The sequence below is a fragment of the Amyelois transitella genome, chromosome Z (assembly GCF_032362555.1).
Source record: "Amyelois transitella isolate CPQ chromosome Z, ilAmyTran1.1, whole genome shotgun sequence".
NCBI lineage: Eukaryota > Metazoa > Arthropoda > Insecta > Lepidoptera > Pyralidae > Amyelois > Amyelois transitella.
In genome coordinates, this window is record NC_083535.1 from 11,262,970 (window position 1) to 11,284,808 (window position 21,839).

Genomic DNA, 21,839 nt, shown 5'->3' on the forward strand with positions numbered 1-21,839 from the left:
ATGTGTTCCCTTTGTTAACACTTTCCCTTTCTTGTTTCTTGCTAATTATAGTTGTACTTACAATTGCGTTTTCCGTTTCTGTGTGTATCGGAAAATCCTCTTTTGGCGCACTCCCGCTGACATAGTTCATTATGTTAATGAGTAATATTAGTGCCGTGTACACTCCATCTCTTTCCCATGGATGTCGTAAAAGGCGACTAAGGGATAGGCTTATAAACTTGGGATTCTTCTTTTAGGCGTTGGGCTAGCAACCTGTCACTATTTGAATCTTAATTCTATCTTAAAGCCAAATAGCTGAACGTGGCCCTACAGTTTTGTCAAGACTGTTGGCCCTGTCTACTCCGCAAGGGATATAGACGTGACTACGTGTATGTATCTAATATAAGTAGGATAGGATTAGTGTCACATTCTCATATGGTTTTCTAAACAATTCCTGGAAAAAAACAATTTCACAAGACACCGTCGAGGGAAATGTAATTGAGTTGTAACGCCATTTACTCGCAGTGCGATGACCGCCGCTCAGTTTTCTATCAGTTATCGTTAAAAATTTATAGAGCGCAACTCGGCAGATAAATGGAAGAAAGACAAATCTTTATTTGGTGCAAAAGGTAACGTTACATTGTTCATGAGCATAGATAGAAATAAAAAACAATTACATGACGCGACCAAAAGGGTTTCCACACTAGGGAACTTTTAATTTTTAATGAAAAATTGTACAATATGTTCCGTTATCACCGCATCTGTTTATGAAATGAAGTTCGTTACTGGACAGTAAGAGGCCTCCCCTAATTCAGATTGCTTTCAGAAATTTAGTGTAAGTATTTCTGTTGTTAAATAAATAAATAATTAATATTCGATTGCGGTCGTCCCAAAATAAGTTCGAGAGTTGTAAAATGGGATATCTAACTTAACCTCTGAACTCAACAATACTGTATTTTATAAATAAGGGGGATATTCTAAGATTTTATAACGAGTGATAAAGACCAATCGGAAAATGTTTTTTTTTTTTCAATCAATTCAATTTCAAGGCCGGGAATCGAACCTGGGATCTTTTTGTTTCAGTGGCCACAGAATCCTACCACTGCGCCATTGAAATTTCTTTTCTAAATAAAATATATATTAATTCTATGGTATATCGTTTTTTATGACACATTTTTATCATTTTGCATATTTTTTAATTAAAGTACAACACTATGCTGTTGTATGTTTTAAGAAAATCTGCATCATAAGTCACATAACGGGTCACAATCAGAGGTGCTTGTTCAAAATACAATGGTGTCATCTTCCACGTAAAAATCCAATCACGCTTCTTTCCGATGCGAACAGGTGTTAATGCCGTAAAATAGTCAGGTACCGCTACTCAACATCAATTTGCCCATAAAGCTGGCTACTCTTTGCGAGATTGTTATGAAGATGAAATATAAATGTACTAGCATTTGGATGCTACTTTGTCGCGTGGAGTTTAGTTTATAGAGGACAGGAGTATTATAGAAACTCAATAAATAACATTTCAGGCTTTTGTTGGCCTTATATCGATTAGTTGGCGATTAATTGGCATCTGTCAGTTACATTTTGATTAAATGTATGGATTACCTTCTGTTTGTTCATAAGTCTGTTTTCATGAAGATAGTTATAGGTTTACCTGTCATATGACAGAGAGATCTGAATAGGGATAACTTTTGGGGATGTGGTTCCCGCTAAAACGGGAGTATTGCATAAAACTTAATTTGGATAGACTTTGAGATATTAGAAGTACCTACAATTATACAAAGAAGTCGACCTCTGGGCTACGGTGGTAGTGACAATACTGGTCTTGCTATTGAATGCCAAGGTCTAAGACTATATCCTCGGTCAGGTAGTGATGTTAACTTGAATTTTTATCACGTATAACTTGGTTATATAATAGCGCCAGTACATAGACTGCGTAATTTGTCCCATATATGTATATAAATTTATTCTATATATAAGATTCAGAGGTAGTGTAAGGTTAATCTTAATAAATAAAGCCATCTCCTAATTGTCTCAAACAATAGTTATTAAATATTCATTTGTATTCTTGTGTTAAAAAAGATTTTTGATATGAACGAAAAAATAAACGTACAATCTTGTCGTATAGTGAATAGCTCGATTAAATCCACCGAATTGGCCGAAATTTGTAATTTTTCTCGCTGTATAACACGGCACAATAGATCTCGTATAAGACACCGTTGTAGTTTATCTTAATTTGAGGGCAACTGTTTTTGGATGTTGGTTTTAGTTATTTTAAACTTAGGTAGGTAAGTTGTTTATTACCGCGTCATTCATCAAACGATTAATAATGAACAAGAAATGACATAATAATATGCTAGTGGGAACGGAATATTACATTTTTAATTTAAATCAGGTGCTAGTATGTAATTATAAAATGGGAGTAGAATTGTATAATCAATATTAATATCTAACACTTTCTGAAATTATCTGCTCGAAATTCCCCACAAGCAGAATTATAAATACAAAAAGGTGATGGGAAATGAAACTAGAAAAAAACAACATTCAAGTGGGATTGGCCATAAGCCAAACTACCGCGAGCGAAGTAGCCGACAAAACTAGTTGTTTTCATCATGTAGGTGGATTTGGATTTGTATAGTGACAATATAAACTTTTAAAACCTTTTGTAAATAAATAAAAATAAAATAGACGCAATAAATATATAACTCTGAAATATTTTGTCATTTATATTCATTTTGAAATTATTTTAATTTAACTTTTGTTTTCATCTTCTTGACGTCCCGGTTTTGGAGAGGACTACCCGGTTTAAGATCCGCCTGTGACCACGATTGGGTAATCAGGTCTTAACACGGAGACTTAACTCCGCAGCATCTGAAGGCTATATGAGGTTTATTTTACGTTTATATTGCAAGCTTTATTTATATACGAAATAAAATCCTTCTTAGAGAAACTCCTTTTCATGTTATAATCTATTTTAAAGGTGAATCAAGAAAAGAGAGCAAATAAAATACTTACATGTATTTGCGCAAGATAAACCTGTTGTTTGCCTGCACTTTGACATAAACTAGCGAGGGTGCAGAAGTGTAACTACCTATTACCACCTCTATATTTATAATAACATACAACACAAAAAATGTTTTGGTGGAATCTGAAATCAATTTAGGCCAAAATTTTCGTGTCTTCATATGCCATTAATTATGACATTGACTTTTCTGAAGGCACTACATCTTGCTAATTGCCACGATCACGGCATCCTTTTTTACTTCATCTAATCTCTTTATGCAAGCTAGTTTAGGGTATTATTACCCTGATCCATTGCCAGATATATAATTAATTAATTAATGCTATTGTTAAGTTTTTGACCTGATGACGTAAACAATTTTTATATAACAAATTATTGATCTTTGGAAAGTAGGTTTTTAAGGAGGTTTTCAAAGAAGTTCCACGTAGATATCCTGTGTTGTTTCTGTAAAGTTTTTAGTTTGTAACTTTGATTTTATGTTTATATCGACACGAGGCGAGCCGAGGTGCGACCGTGGTGAATGTTTGAAGGCCGACGGCTCGCTTACCTACATCCCCTTTAAAGAATCTTGACTTTAATTCAGACCAATAAAGCATGTTTTCGCAATAAAAAAAATATCTTTTCCTATCCTTCCTTCTTATAGTGATTACTAATAAAATGAGAAAGTTTATCGGAGGTCGAATCGGTAACGTGCCCAGTTATAATGCGTGAAAAAACAAAACCTAACAAAAACAAAACAAAACGTTAAAACCTACATAAAAAGGCACAGCTTCGAATCCCACCTGGGCCATGTCCCAATGACTAGTATTTCAAAGGTATATACATTAGTTTGTATACTAACCGATGTTCTTACGGTAAGCAAAAACATCGTGAGGAAACCTACACATTCAGGCAACTGGAACCATAATCGATTTAATACGGGTTACTTTTACCTGCAAAAGTTACGGAGGTCAGATGGTAGTCGCTTCGTGTAAAAAACTGGCTCACCCAATCCAGGATCCATGGTCAAAGGCATTTCCCGGGTTCCTATCTAAACTGATGAAGATGCAACCGGGACTAAAAGCGAATCTACCCATAATACACGAACAATCGAGTTAAAACACGTCACTTTTACTTATAAATTCGTGGTTGACGCATACCAACAGTCACGTCACACGACAAAGGCTCCATGAATGATACACACAGGTATTTACATACGAGCGAACCAGCACAGAGAGAGATTGAACGATCTTACAAATCGGATGATTTCTAAAATATGTAGTAAGCACCAATTAAAAAAAAAATAAGACCACTCCATCTCTTCCCCATGTATGTCGTAAAAAGCGACTAAGGGATAGGCTTACAAACTTGGGATTCTTTTAGGTTAGTAACCAGTCACTATTTGAATCTCAATTCTATCAATAAGCCAAATAGCTGAACGTGGATATAATTTATATTATACCAGTTCTCCACAATTGTTTGTTTACTATCTACTAGACTTGTGAACTGTATATTTTGTCAACTGTATTTTGTATAAATTGTTGTGGAGAAAATAAATAAACTATTACTTACTTACTTACCTTGGATATAATTTATTTCATACCTTAAAGTAAATATAAATACCTGAGAATTTAACCTTTAATTTATGCTTTTATCATTACATTGCATTATGCGAAAAAATTACACTCGGTGCCTGATTACTACAAAAATTTGCCGATCCTAATCTAACCTTAAAAACGTGTAAGATTACGAAAGACATATTGTTCTCGCTAACACCAATAAAATGCGTGAGATATTGGTTTAAATAATAGATCACAATGTTTTCATACTATTGATACTGTTTCCAAATAGTACCTATAGTTTGTTTTGTTCATTTAAACCATATTTATAGGTTTTGGGTTTGAATCACAGCTATTTTCTCTGGTTGGCCAGGGTCTTGGATATTTATCTTTATAAGTATTTTTTACAAAATATAATGTCGCCGAGTTACTATCTCGTATTTCGAGGCTGACTAAATCTGTCCGTATATAAAATTAGATATTGACTTATCTTTAATGAATCAGACAGAGCCAATTCCAAAAGACTTAATTGGGGAATCGGAATTCAGAGATTCGTCAGTCCCGGTTGCATCCTAACCTCTCTGAAGATCCTATTGTGGTGGGCCTATGACCAATTAACATTGGGTAAGTCAGATTTTTACATCAAGCTACTCCTGCCTTGTCTATACAATATAATCTTTGCTTTATATAATCATGGTTACACAGTTTTCAGTTGTCTGAATGTGCTGAATGGCTTTCCTCCCAGTTATCGCAAATTCTCAAATATTTTTCATAAATAATCCATCATGCTAAATTCTCATGTTTTCTAACAAACATCTGACCTGAAATCAAAGATGTAGTTTTAAACCTCAAAGCGACTGCTTTAACCTAAAATCCACTATCCACTTCGATTGGGTGACATCACGGAGACAATCGAAAATAGTCCTTAAAGCTTTTTACTTAAGGTTGCATCCGACCTCTGTGTCAACTCTCGAGTTGTCCACATCATGTCCATATCGAGGGAACCGGTTGGAGCATGTGACGTCAGAATCTAGGCCGCGGTTTCCAACTTGCTAATTGTTGTTTTCTGCTTGTATTATGAGCTAGCCAGTATTATAACTAGCTTTCGCTTGTGGCTTCGCTTGCGCACATTGTCGTAACGGATTGTTTTATTTTTTGATATTACGTAGTATTTTTTTATTTTATTTTTATTAATTTTTGTATTTTTTACTTTTGATGGCCTTTGTTTTTTTATTATTTTTATGTTTTTTCTGACGTCCACCGAGCACAGCTCGATCAACCAGGTACTGTTACTATAAAACTGTAAGTTTAAATTTGCCTGAAAATAAATTACAAATTTTACTAGAAAAATTAATAAATAAAAGTCTGCCGGCCTCATTTTCTTGAAGCACACTCTGAAATGTAGTTTCTAGATGGAAAATTATTTAAATTGCCTCGTTATTCAATTGTAGCGGAAGGCACTGCAAACAGCCTCAGATTACGGTCATTAGTACGAATAAACGTAATTTCTCGTACTAACTTACTGACTTCAAATATTGTCAATAAAACTGGCAAACAAGCATAACTTGACTCAAGTTTGACCTTTATATGTTACTAGCGCCCGCCCGCGACTCCGTTGGCGTGGAAATTTAAGCTTATTAAGCTCATCTTAATCAGTTTATATTTTACGTATGTTTTTCGAAACTTTAGAATAGGATTATTCTTTTTTTTTCCTGTGGATGTCATAATGGTCAACTAAGATAATTATGTACATTTATATAGTGCAAGCTCAAACTCATGGTATCCTGGTAGCGAATAAAATCTATTGTGTATCCCAGCTTACTACTACATATTCCATTATTTCTTTGTTCCTTATAGTTGCGGCGTGATGTTATATAGCCTAAAGCCTTCCTCGATAAATAGTCTATTCAACGAAAAAAGAATTTTTCAATTCGAACCAGAAATTTCTGAGATTAGCGCGTTCAAACAAACAAACTCTTCAGCTTTATTATATTAGTATAGATATAATTGTTTAAAGAAATACATTATATTGTAGTGTACAGTGAATCTTTGTATCTTAGACGTGTCGGGAGGTACCTATATACTTTCATGTCTGTCACTTGACCCACATTCTTTTTGTTTAATTGTTTGTCTTCTATAGTAGGGGAGCCCACGAGGCTAAATTGGGATTTACTCGAGCGGCATAGAGACCTATTGGGTTGCGAAGGTTAGATGATGAAAAGAAAAAAATGTCGTATAATACATACCGTTTTATAGGTGGGGGGAGCGGCTATAGATTTTAAAAAAAGAGAATTTTTGATGATTAATTTTTTACTAATCTGATCGTTTATCCTTGACGGGCGACCATATATAGAAGGCTTATATACGGTGAGAGTACTTTATAGGATACGAGGTATCCACCTCTATATTAATCTGCCACGTTTTAGTAAATCCCAAAATCCCCTCATGAGCTCCCCTACTACATGTTTGATTCGAGATTCCGAGGATTCCATTAACTATGCCTCGTTTAGATTTCTGTGTTGAGTGTGTCACAAACTGACACTGAATTCCCGTTAGTCGGGTCACAGTCACACGACGGGTCTACATTGTTTTACTCTGTGACTTCGGAATAAATTATTATATTAAGTAGTTAAAATGCTTGCGACATGAGGTGAAATCACAATAACTGTCACATACATACATAACAATCACGTCTTTATCCCATGCGGGGTAGACAGAGCAAACAGTCTTGAAAAGACTGAAAGGCTAGTCTGGCGTATGGCTTGATGTAATTGAAATTCAAATAGTAACAGGTTGATAGTCCGTCGCCTAATACGACGAATCCTGAGTATATTAGCCATTCCCTTAGTCGCCCTTTACGATGTCAATAGAAAAGATAGGGAGTGGTCCTTTTTCAAAGGATAGATATGAAAGAACAGATTACATTTTACTTCTTGCGAAAGAAGACAACATTACAATATGAATTTCTTTAAAACCCGTTTTTTTTTTCTATTCGCTATGATGTGTTATATAAGTTAATAGTAATCTAGACTTTTAGTTAATAGAATATTAATGACTTAGTGTTTCATGTCTCAAAGTGTTTAAAATTATGCAATAGCTTGGATACTATATTGGTTTCCGCATTTCGCTTGCGCACTACATATTATTTTAGTAAACTGACTAGGAAATTAATCTTATATATAAAACTATGGACCCGCCCCGGCTTCGCACGGGTGCAAAATTATAAATGTTATTATACATAAAAACCTTCCTCTTGAATCACTCTACCTGTTACAAAAAACCACATCAAAATCCGTTGCGTAATTTTAAAGATTTAAGCATACAGACAAACAGATTAAAATAGCGACTTTGTTTTATACTATGTAGTGATCCCGTGTCACAATGTTTGTCTCCGTACTCCTCCGAAACGGCTTTACCGATTTTAACCAAATTTTGCATGCATATTCAGTAGGTCTGAGAATCGGCTAACATCTATTTTTCATACCCCTAAGTGTTAAGGGTTGTCCACCCTTAACATTCTTTTTATAATTCTATACAAATTTTTATATTTTTGCAAAACAGCGTTTGCCGGGTCAGCTAGTATATTATTTATATATAAATAAAAATAATGTAATCTATGAACGGAGATATAAAAGACTGAGCAAGACCCAGTATATTTTTCAAAACTTTTATTTAACTTGTAATATAATTCTTAATCTTATATGTATATAAAATTCTCGTGTCACAATGGTCGTTCCAATACTCCTCCGAAACGGGTTGACCGATTCTCATGTAATTTTGTGAGCATATTGAATAGGTCTGAGAATATACCCACAAAATGCAAAACAACGTTTTCCGGGACATCTAGTTATATATTATTAATCTTACTACTTAGTTAAATTTGAATAACTTCCTCTCTGGCCTTTCAATGTGAGCTCTGTCTACGCCGTAATAAAAATCCTACGTATGTGCTTTATGTGTGTATATATTTATTTTAATCGAGCAAGTAACGCACTTAATTAATTATTTTAACATACATACATATGGTCACGTCTATATCCTTTGCGGGGTAAACAGAGCCAACAGTCTTGAAAAGACCGAATGGCCACGTTTAGCTATTTGGCTTAATGACAAAATTGAGATTCAAATAGTGACAGGTTGCTAGCTCATTGCCTAAAAAAAGAACCCCAAGCTTGTAAGCCTATCCCTTGGTTGCCTTTTACGACATCCATGGGAAAGAGATGGAGTGGTCCTATTCTTTTTTATAATGGTGCCGGTGAATCACGCGGCACAAACATTCAAATTATTTTAATTTGAATGTTAATACTTACCTAAAACTAAGAACCCACATAGTAAAGTTTATATAACTTAACTAACATACACCCTGTAAGTACATATTGACGAAGCTAGTGGTAGAACTTTCTCTGCGTCAAGTTCATGTTTGACTATATCTGTTTATCAAATCAATTTAGTTTACATTCGGCCAGTGTAAACGTAGTCTAGTAAAAGTTTAAATCAATTTGTGAGCTCGGTTTTATCCAAAATTAGTTCAACGTAGAAGACATGTAAATAATTATGTTACCTACTTAATTAAAATAAAGATAAAAAATCGTGCCGTGTGGTTCCCGGCACCAATACAAAAAAGAATAGAACCGCTCTAACTCTTTGCCCATGTATGTTTTAAAAGGCTACTCAGGGATAGGCTTAAAACTTGGGATTATTTTCTTAGGCAATGGGCTAGCAACCTGTCACTATTTGAATCTCAATTTTATCATTAAGCCAAATAGCGGAACGAGCCATTCAGTCTTTTCAAGACTATTGGCTCTGTCTATCCCGGAAGGGATATAGACGTGACCATACCGTGTATGTATATATGTACGTATAAACAATCTTCCATGCATACCATCCCAACTAATATTCTAAATGCGAAAGTAAGTTTGTTTGTTTGTTATGTGAAGAGGGGTTGGGTTATGTACTGCTTGCTGGTGATGTAAAAGTCAACAAAGGGAAAAGTTAGAAAAATCGGATTCCTCTTTTAGGCTAAGCTAGTAATTTGCCACTTATAATAGGTCAGGTCAAGAGTACCCGAAACCGCCGAGCTTATGTTATGAATGTGCATGAAGCTAAGGAAGTAGTCAGAGATCGTGGCAGGTGGAAAGATGTAGTCTCTGCCTACTCCTCCGGGAAAGAGGCGTGATTTTATGTATGTATCCTTACAATATAAATTTAGTCATTGGGTAATCCAGCGTGGCTCGTGGCGTGTGCTCTCAGATTTTTGCACGAATTAGCTCGTGAAAGAAACTAAAAAGTTCTATTAGTCAGTCAATCAACTTTTCTTTTTCTTATACTTATCTAACATAGAAATCAGAATATTAGGACTATTCTGATGAAAGCTCTTAGATTGATAAGTTTAGTTTTATGTTTGCTTTATTCACCAAATTACAATATTGACATTTATTTAATATCTACAGTATTGCAATGAATCTATACAAGTTTAAATCCCAAGAGCAATATTGTTTACAAATTTTATATGTCAAATCATTTTTCGATTATGATGATTTTGTTTAGCCTTTAACCTTTTCGATTGCTGCGGTCATTATTTTGTAATTTTATCTAGAGGTAAATATACTTACGTAGTACACACGACGAGAGAGAAATATGACCCCTATACTAGTATAGGTACTAATAGGTTGTATTTAGGTTTATCTGCCGTTACCTGTACAGCCAACCGCCTGTTTTGTTTTTGTCTATTTAGTTGCCCGACATGTAACTTTATTGCACGGTAATTAAGGCGAATTCCCAGTGAATTTAGGTGTCTTGATATACTGGTGACTGTCCATTTTATAACCAATAACGCAAACTTTGAATCCTTTCAAACGGAGGGTGCAGCCCTCGGTGTTTTGTTTCATGGACTCACTTCAAGGTTGTGTCGGCCCCGGTCGCCAGCTGGCGGTCGAACGCCACGTTGTTAAGGTACCTACAACACAATACACGCCACTTTCCCGGAGGGGTAGGCAGGGACTACAATTTCACGGCCACTATTCTTGCATATTTCAGAATTGAGAATCAAATAGTGTCAGGCTGCCAGCCCATCGTCTAAAAGAAGAATCCCAAGTTTATAAGCCTATCCCTTAGTCGCCTTCTACGACATCAATACTAATATAATAAAGCTGAAGAGTTTGTTGGTTTGTTTAAACGCGCTAATCTCAGGATCTACTGGTTCGAATTGAAGAATTCTTTTTGCGTTGAATAGACCCTTTATCGAGGAAGGCTTTATGCTTTATAACATCACGCTGCAACTACAAGGAACGAAGAAATAATGGAAAATGATGGAAAATCCATGATGCCAAAACTGGAAAATAACTACGCGGACGAAGTCACGGGCACAGCTAGTCTGAAGATAAAAATATAAAACTAGATATAAAACATCGCCAAAGGAATTAGTGGCTGAAATTAATCGGTCTCATTTCTAAACCGATTACAAACAAGTTATTACCTACTTACTACATAATCCTTTTATCTCACGAAAGTCGATCAGTTGTACAATAAGTTCGCTTTTGTCGGCGCATTGCCTACTTGTAAACAGCTTGGCTGCTTTCACTCGCATTCGCTATCCGTAAGCTTGCGTGTGCCAGTGAACCATATATCTAGCTGATACTCACACGCCGGTCATATTGGCCATTGACCTTTATGTGTTCATCGCTAGACTGGCTTATGTATATATTTACTCTCTACGTAGGTATAATACATTCAAAATACATAGGTATTATCATTTCTATATCTCTTGCTAGATTGACAGAGGCAGCATTATTGAAAATTATTGAAAAACCATGATCCATTCTTGAATATGTTTGCTAACATAATAAAATAACATAATCGTTAATAATAATATCATTTATTTTTAAAGATTTCTTTCAGACTTTTTTGGAGAGCTTTTTTACCTTATACTTAATAAGTTAAATCTTAAAAATTTAAGCGATATTGTGACTACATTTTTAATTTCAATATTAAGGTACTATAAAGTATTTTAATTATGTTTGTCTAGCACATAGTTAAAAAGTTTTGTCAACGTATACCCATTTCCACTGGAAAAGACATTTCCTTTTGATAGTGTTGCCCTATTCAGATTCAGATTCAACACCAAAGCAGTGTAATTGGTGTGAAAGATTGTCTGAATAGATATTTCAGGTGATTTCGGGTGTCTTTTATAGAGATTTCCACTAGTATAAATGTTTCCAAAATAGACAGCGTCCGCGGCTCCGCCCGCGTAAAACTTAAAAACCCTTTTATTACCATTCCCGTGGAATTTCGGGAAATCTCTTAGTACCTACTCCCCTGCACTTTCTAAGGAACCTTCATACCAAATTACAACTTTCTGGCTGAGTAGTTTCGGCTGTGCATTGTCCGTCAGTCACACAGTCGCTGAGTTACAAGGAGTGACTGACTTAGTACCTAGCAGTTTATAGGTATATATATATTAAGAATAACTCCTAGTTCTGTCCTTCTTAGGACCAGCCACGGGTTTCATATAAACTATGATTAGATAAATATAGTGAGTATATGTGAAAGACTGTACCGATCTTCTCCTATTTTGTTTAATTTTTTAATAAAACAGATACTAATCTGTGGTACTTACCTAAAACCTGTCCCATCCATTAAGGTTTTTTTAGTAAAATAACGTTCCTTTCGTCTCATGATTTGTTCTTACCATGGAAATGCGATGAAGTGGTCCCATTTTAGTGTCGGGAACAACACTACGCGTCATGCAGTTATTCCGTGTACATTTTAATTACATTACTATGAAGATTGAGTATAAGTATGAATGTGTATGAATGCTCGTGAATTCGTTGACCTTTCGACGAGCGAGGTTGAAAACGCAACGTAATTTCTACTTGCACGTCGAGAATTAACGTAGACGTGCTTGTATGGGCATGAGTTGGCATTTTATATCGCTACAAGGTTATCTTTGGAAGTTCTTGCATGTATTTTTCTCAAAATATATATTTGTATTTCATATAGATATCTACTAAAATTACAAAAATGTGTGTTTATTTAGGTATCATGTAGAATAAAGCAAGAAATGCAAGCAGTTTTGTCAAAATTTGGCTGAGGTATAGCCGAAACCCAGCGGGCAAAAACGAATGTTGAAATAAAATTGAATGTTAGAGAGCCGACTTCAGAATTTTGACGAACCACGCTACGATTATTAATTCTTTTTTTTTTTGTTAATATTTGAATAAATTTAATAAGAATAGAACCTTCACTTTACCTAAACGTTTGGATCAGTTTTGATCGACGGTTACCTTCCGAGGTTCGACTTCAAAAGGAATTTGTTTTCTTTTTTTTTTATTTTAGAGAATAAACCGCCAGTACCAGTCCGCATGAGACTTGTAGGCGGAAATGCCCGCGGCAATGAAAGTAGTGCGTCTCAAAATATTAAGGTTTTTGAACTCCTCCTTACTACCTTGAGAGGTAGAAGGTAAAAGTTAAATAAAAATAACCAAAAATATCAATATTAATTCACAGAAAAGTAGCGATAACTGAAGGTATGAGGCTCCGCCCCTCGTAACTTTAATACCTTTTTCCGTAGGAATTTTGTGAAATTCTCTCTCTTTATTATATAACATACATGTCCAAATGTCAATACCTATATTTTAGTTGTGCAATATTTTATTTTTATTTAATACAATAATTTATATTTATATATACCTCCACCTCCATAATACTTGTAACTGTTCACTACTAAACTTCTTCTTCTACTCTTTTGTATATCTACATTTTCGGTTACTTTTAATCAATACACATAGGAAATAATTTGCTTTAAACAACCAGTCCAGTTATTAAAAGCTCTAATAAATAACTAAAAATCAAATTTAAGAGAACAAAGCACTTCTCAAGGTTTGAAATTTCAGTTTCACAATTATCAGAGCAATATTACGAACATGATACCTATACCTGTCCAACCAAAGAGACCGGAATTTTTACGCAAAAAAAAAACACATTCGATTTATTCTGCTTAATTTTTTAATAGTGAAAGTAGATATACCTATATGTTAATATACCTAGGTATTTCAATAGAAATTGCATCGAAATCCAACGTGCCATTTGAAAGCGAAACTTCGATTGTACTCGTATGGATGTGTGGTATAGGCATGGGATCTCATAAACTTATTAACTTTTTTAAATGATGACACATCAAAAAATTTGGTTATTTATGAAGTATGTTACTAAGAAATACATACAGCTGAACGTGGCCTGTCAGTCTTTTCGAGACTGTCTTCTCTGTTCACCCCGCAAGGGATATAGACGTGACTATATGTGGCCGTCCAAGCGAAAAGGGCCCACTGAGCACTTTCTAGTTTCCGAGATATTTGAGATTTTGTGAAAAAAGGTGGAAAATTCGCATTATGCGATTTTAATGGATTTTAATGCAACATGCAATGGGCTACATTTTCGTATAATAATCGTCTGTAAATAACGAACACAACGTGAGAAAATTGCAATTATATGTTTAGTGAAAAGGGACCAGTTATCAACACTCTTTAAATTGAATGATTGAAATTAAATTCTATAATGATAATGAGTTAAATAACAACTAATGTCGATGTTTAACCAACCACAAAGACATCTACTGTTAACAGCGATATTTTATAATAGATTTTTTGACTAACGGTGTCGCGCCAAATGTCCATAAGTCACGAAAAGCTCCTTACAATTGTTATAATTTACAAACCAGAGCTGATGCAGTTAATTATATAAAACAGTACTCCAATGATAATGGTTTAGTTTTACCTGGCCGTCTACCAGGTCACCGATATAATTCTGATCTAGTAATACTTCCTTGCAGTATGACCAAATCATACGTTTATAAAACATATTGTGATTCACTAATTTCACTGAATAATATTCCTGTCGGTAGGAATAGGTACTTGGTACGACCTCTGGGAAACATTTTGCCCAAATGTTGTTGTGCAGAAACCGAAAACTGACCTTTGCGCAGTTTGTCAAAAAATGTAACAACATAAGGAAAAATGAACGCTTTGAGTGAAGAAGAAAAATTAAATCTCATAATTAAATCAAAGCAACATTTAGACCTAGTACAAATTGAAAGAAAATATTACAGTCATATAATCAGATGTGTAAGGGATTCATTCTCTGAATCTTTCCCTATGCTTGGACCTCATATTACTTGTAGTTACGATGGTGTTATGCATTACTCTTTTGATTTTGCTCAGCAAGTTCATTTACCACATAGCTCTCAACAGATAGGGCCATTATATTTTTTGACAGGGTTCAAAGTCAGTTTATTTGGTGTTGCTGTAGAGCCATTAAAGAAATTTGTCTTACCTATATATTATTATTATCCCTGAATCATGTCATACAGGTAAAGGGGCTAACGTAATCATTTCATTGCTGCATCATTTTTTTGCAAATTTCGGATTAGGTGAAACCGATGTTGTGTGCCACGCTAATAACTGTGCTGGGCAAAATAAAAATAACTATGTTATGCAGTATGCTACGTGGCGAGTTGTTACAGGTAGGCATCGGTCATTTCGCATGTCATTCCTTCCCGTAGGGCATACCAAGTTCGCCCGAGACATGTACTTTGGACTTTTAAAAAAAAGTTTTAGAAATAGAGAATCTAATAAATTAATGGATTTGGTTGTAGCCGCAGTTCAGGCTTGTCCAAAAACTAACGCAATTACAGCTGTTCTCACAGGTAATGAGAAAGGTGATACTTTTATAAAAATGTATGACTGGGCAAAATTTTTTCAATCAGATGCTTCTACTATAAGCCAGCTATTAACATTTTCCCATTTTGAATCTAACGCAAATAACAAAGGGCACATGCTTTGCTACAAAAATATTTCTGAAATGCTACCATCGGTCGTGGCAAAAGTTTTAAATCCAAATAAAGTATATGACCAACTTCCAACAGAAATATTCCCGTCAGGTATGACTATAGAAAGGCAATGGTATTTGTATAACAAAATACGTGAATTTGTCGAAGAAGAATCTAAAAATATTTTGTGTCCCAAACCAATAGTCTTAGACGACATATCCACTCCTAGTCAATGTAGTGTAGTAGAAGGAACAACTACTTCTACTTCTAATACATCATCCAATCAAATTGCTAAGAGTGTTAGAAAAACGCCAACTTGTTCATACTGCAAGGAAGTCGGTCATAGGAATCAAGTAAGAAACGGGTCATATTTTTGTCCAAAGCGCAGGTCAGAAAATATTTGAGATTTAATTCTGACTTTTGAAACCTGTAATAGGTTAATTCTTTTTTTTTTGTAATGTGTCGTATTAATGACTTTTAATTCATTAATTTTTATTATTTTGACGTAAATTTAATATGTTTTTGTATAATGTCCTACGAGTAGTTTATTCTTAATAAATGTGTGTTACAATGTACGCGAAATATAACCTAATTTCGGTCAACTCGACCCATTTCCTAAACTTAACATAACTACCAATTAGTTTTAAGTTTTTATTTTTTTATTCGATAGTGTTGCCATAATAAAAACTAGTCGATTTTATACTTAATATATTTCTCTATTATTATAAATAAGAATCTATGTAACTGACATCTTGATCTCTAGCTATTACAATTTAAAATTTTATTGTATTCAACTGGGCCCTTTTACTAAACTTATTATAAAGTTAGTTTTAAGCTTCTATTTTTTTATTCGATGGTGTTGCCATAATAATAACTAGTCGATTTTATACTTAACATATTGTTCTATTGTAATAAATAAGAATCTATGTAACTGACAACTAGATCTCTAGCTATTACAGTTTAAAATTTTATTGTATTCAACTGGGCCCTTTTACTAAACTTATTATAAAGTTAGTTTTAAGCTTCTATTCTTTTATTCGATAATGTTTCCATAACATTAACTAATTGATTTTATACTAAACATATTGCTCTATAATAATAAATAATAATCTATGTAACTGACAACTAGATCTTTAGATAATACAGCTTAAACTTTCAATGCCTGTTTCCCAACAATTTGATTTTTGTAAGTGTGAACTTTGAAAATTTTTTATTCCAATAAATGTTATTATGATTATTTTCTTTTTAATTCCATATGATCAACCAACTATTTAACTATCCAAATATGGCCTTAACTCAATACCACCCAAGTGGTACCTTTATGCTTGGACTGCCACATATGTATGCATGTACTAAGGAATTTTCTCTTAGAATATAATGTACCACGTAACACACAATTTGGCTTCCATGCTTGACAAGTTCGCATTTTATTTAATCGCTCCACTGATTTCCGACATCGTCGTTATATACATACACACAAAGCCAGCTAATTATATAAGTGCATAAGTAATTATACAAGTTTTTTCCCGGTTTTGAAATGGCCTCATTAGATCTGTGTTATAACGTTATAAAACTTACAAAAACAAATTCGTAATCGACGTTAATTGTATTTGTTATTTGTAAAAAATATGAAGAAATAAAGCAGGCTTTTTTTGTATTTCACGTGATATACTTGCAGTGGATCAATAATAGTAATATGGTGTCCCACAATTAGGTACGAGAGAACAAAAAAATAATATGCACAGAAACCTTATAAAAAAAGAACACCTTGCAACAAAGACTTAGTGTTAATAAAAAATCATAATACTTAAATATACGTAATTAGCAAATATATATAGAAACTTATAAAGCAAAAAAAGTATATAATGCGCGCGAGCCGACGTCAACAAAAGACAGTGATACACTATTGTTACACCATCACAAATTACATTAACCTCGGCCGGGCTATCCGCTAACATTCTAACCGCTTAACATGTAAAATTCGCATAAATATCTTACCTTGAGCAGACGCCGGCGCAAGCGCAACACTCCAAATCAGTAAGAGTAACATATTTCAACGGTCAACTTGTAATTCACATCACACACACCACAGATGATAGTTTTAAAAAATTGCGCGAAAGTAAAAGTTTGCCATTGAGGCGTATGTATGGCACGGAGTAGACGTGTGCCGTGGCGCGGGTCAGAACGGTGCCATGGAACTGGCACGCTGGCTCGCAGTCAGCTCGGCCTGCCCCCACTAAGCGACCAGCGGCGCCTTTCACCGTTACAATTTGTTAAAATCTCTTGGGCAAGGCTATATGACGATTGACATTCAACAAAAACGGTGTCTACACGGAAATAACCAGATATAAGCTAAATATGGCTTGGAGTTTGGCAGACACTTTTCGTTCGGACCAAATACTAATTGTTGTTTGAGTGATTTTGTTAGCATTCACTCTAAGTTGGGCAATCTTCTAAATCTAGTATCGATAACTCGGCAACTTTTGCACTAAAAAGTATGTAAGTAAGCAACGATGTATGTATCTACCTGACAGAATTTAAATTAAAGACAAAAAAAAAGAAGTAAAAAAATAAGCAACTTTTATTAAGGTAAATTATTAAAAGACCTGCCAATTGCGATGAGGAACTTGCGTATGAAGGGTTCCGTACCATTCTGCGCTCATCTAAATTATCTTCTATCTTTGAGATACGATTATTCAAATTTGATTGGTCGATTATTTGAAGTTTTTATTGAATAAGCATGTTAAACTGGAAAAAATCACTCTCACCCAATTAAAAAAAAAAACTATACAAAATTAATTTATTTAAACTATTAACAATTTACTTGCGATTTTGGCTCACTCATTTTATCGGCGTCAATTGACTTTTGAATGATTTGACATACTAATAAAGTGCTGGGATTTATATAAAAGTGAAATACTATTCCAATCATAAACACCAACCAAAACAATATCTACAAACAAACAGCAACTTACAGGAAATGGTGACAAAGTCTACTCGGTGACATTGTACTTCCTTGTTCCGCCAATAGCGTCGCGACTTGCAAATTTTCGCGGGGATTACAATGATACTAGATACTTTTCAATAAATAAATTTATATTATGTACATATTTTATAATATAAATTTTAAGAAATATAATCATTTGTATAAACAAATATCTCTCATGATGGCGTGTTCTCAGTTGCCAGTCTCAGTCTGCCAATTAGCCCCGGGGCCTAAAGTGCGTTTTCCTACTTCTATCCATCTCTATTTAGTTTGTGCTTCTATCTTTCCACATCTTCCGGTTCAGTTCAGTTCTAAAATCATTATGGCACGCATATGTTTCACGACTCCAAGCCAGGATTAAAAGAAAATCGACATATATTTACTCCTTTTAAATAAATTTAGCTAGTTATAAAAACAAACTTAATTAGAATTCGTAAGTTATAGAGAGAACTATGTGAAAACACATTTTTGTTTTAATTTCTCGATATATACTTAAGGAAAGTACGATAGAAAACAAAAACTAATATCATCTTATGAGACATATGATGAAGACATTAAAAATTTTAAACCCCTAGAACACCCGGCATCGTATCAACTGACAAATATATTTATTTGGTAAAGACGCGCATTTAGAGATAAGGGAACTTCCAAAAACAAGTAGCCTTTGTAGGCTACAAAGGCTATTTGTTTTTGAAAATTCCCATTCATCATCAAAATCGGTTCAGTAGTTTTTATGTTTATTCATACTATAAGCAAAAACAGCTTAATTTAAATCTTTTATATTTATATTTCTAGTGTGGATTAAATAAGGAAGAAAAAGTATGAAAAATATGGATAGGTATATGTGTCCATTAATATTTGTGACCAAAATAACCGAACAGCAACAAAATACTTTTGCTATAGTAAAATTTTCCTCCACATAACAGGCATGATGTATGTATCATGTATATTTATAAACAGTCATACACATCACAATATCTCACAGAGACGATAGTTAAAAGGAAAGCCAAGTTTCCCGAGATTTTCTTTTTTTTTGATTATTTTAAGTAATAATATACCTTGCAGATTTCTTTATTCATCGATCGCTCAAGTTCTACTTTTTCAGATAGACAGACGGTTTAGCTTTTGTTTTAAAAAAGTAAAGACATATGTTAAAGTTGGAAAATAGACTTAATAAATGACTTTAGAACGCCAAAAAAATGCGTTTTGCCCAAAGAGGCGTAGGATTACGGCGAAGAAAAACATCGTGAGGAATCCTGTACTTACATTCAAGCAACTGGATATCTACAATCACGATCAATTATGGGATAGGTGGCTATAGAGGTTGCGGAGATCAGATGGGTGATTGAAAATCACTTACCTACTCAATACAGAATCATGGTCAAAGGTGCCTGCAACGGTCGGGGTCCTCTCCATACGGTGAAGATGTTACCTATACTAACGCCAGGAGGAAGACGAGTCATATTACAATCGGCATAATTTTGAATCCAGAATTTTCACATTTAGCTTTATTGCGCAGATAAATATAATTTGGGTAATGTATAAATAAAAAACACTGATTACATTAATACACATTATTTATTATTGAATAAACACCATAAATAACAATCACATAAAATACATGTAACAATGGCTTATGTTAATAATACTTAGATTAGTAGTGGCAAAAACTAACCAAAAATTGTTGTTCTAAGTCTTCATCTTGGCGTGTCGAGATTTCTACAACGATGATAATATAAAACAAAGAACAATTGATAAATTGCAGATTTCGCGTGATCAGTCAAAAATTAAATGCACCAAAATGTATAGAGCTAACAGCTTGTTCGTTGAAATCAGTAAAACACAATATCTAGATAAAAAAAAATCATCTTGGAAAGTTATAAGGAAAACGCGATTTCAGCAATGCAGAAGACAATAATATGTAATCTACTTTACAAATTATGTAAATAATACAACAGGACGGCTCAAAATTGCTGGTTTAATGAAATTGTTCAGTTGTTTTATATTTAAAAGCATGTTTTTTGGTACAATCCCTGAAAACTGCAAGCATATTATGAGTAGTATGACTAAGAACGAGCAAACACAGTATGTAATTGTCTTTTGCGCAATGATATTCAATAGTAATCTAGACATTAAATACATCAAGTAGATCTATAGATTTTAAAAGTCGGATATCATTGGTCTTGATACATGTAAGGGTTAAGTACCGTCTAATATATGTAATTCTACAATTTATCTCCACATTAAGTATATTTTTATACACCGGAGATTACTTTCCATATCTCAAATATTTGATGACATATCCATAAAATTGTAACAAGTCTATCGTCTCTTTCTCACTGAAGGCAAATAACACATACACTTAGGTACTTATTGCAACTAAGTGCCAATAACTTGAACTGATGTAAATAATTTGGCAAATCATCACAATGGTATCGTAAATCAATGACTTAACAAGAGAAAGGTAAAGTGACTTGTGTAGAAGGATAAAATATATAAACAGATATACTCATATCATTCGCAAATAAAAACAGTAGGTATCTAGTATTTGATTAAGCCACTGTGCGAGTCTATTTAGACTATGTCTGAATTTTAACTTAACCAAACTTTAAATTTTAATGGTACTCCGATCAACTATTAAAAAAAATAATAAAAAACGATATAATTATTCTTAAAAGATTCTTTCAAAACATAATTTTACCTATAAGTAAAAAAAAATAACTTAGAAAAACTAAAAGAATTACATACAAGCTTAAACAGAGAAAAGCTACCCGTATTTAAATATTATTTATAAAAAAAATTACGAACACCAACAATACCTACCCTTCACCGTTACAACTAAAACTAAAACCCATAAAATAAAAAAAAAATGAAATATAAAAAAAATATAATATGGACTATAGTTATTATTGTTTTTGATTTAAAGTAATTTGACTTCTTTCCTATCATGTTTTAAATAAATTATAACTAATATAAATACTATATTTTAAATAAACTCAAATATAACTAATTTAATAAAATTCAAAATTATAATATGAATGAAATAAATACAAAAACTTTATTTACCTTAATAGTTAAAAATATTCTTCACCCACCTTCACCATTTGCCAAATATATTTACATCATTAAAAATATAATTACTAAAGCTTCTAAATAAAACACCTGAAAAATACAACGAGATATTCGTTATGATATTTAAATCATATTATAAAAACTATGCTTTAAGTACATAAATTAATGATTTGATTTACAAAATTACAAACTTTATAACAAGTCTTAAAAAATAATATAATCCAGTTCATTTACCATACCTATCTCTTTTTAAACCACAAATTCTTTATTCGCCGACTTACACAATACGCTGGTCCAACAAATATGAAATTACCTACAATGTATAAATATATTCAACTCTCCAAAAGACAGTCTTACTTTATATATTACTATATTATACTGTATATACATATATGTAAACGTAACAAATTT

The 21,839-nt window shown here is 33.4% G+C and overlaps 1 protein-coding gene across 1 annotated transcript in view; it reads right to left on the reverse strand.

Annotated features, from left to right (window-relative positions):
• The window catches only part of LOC106134065 (CUB and sushi domain-containing protein 2), a 74,042-nt gene extending 56,489 nt beyond the window's left edge, over positions 1 to 17,553 (reverse strand). Inside the window, exon 1 of the mRNA XM_060953749.1 lies at positions 17,369 to 17,553. Coding sequence (XP_060809732.1) covers positions 17,369 to 17,420 — 52 coding nt within the window. The 5' untranslated portion in view covers positions 17,421 to 17,553. The remainder of the gene's footprint in view (positions 1 to 17,368) is intronic.
• Positions 17,554 to 21,839: the final 4,286 nt, after the last annotated feature.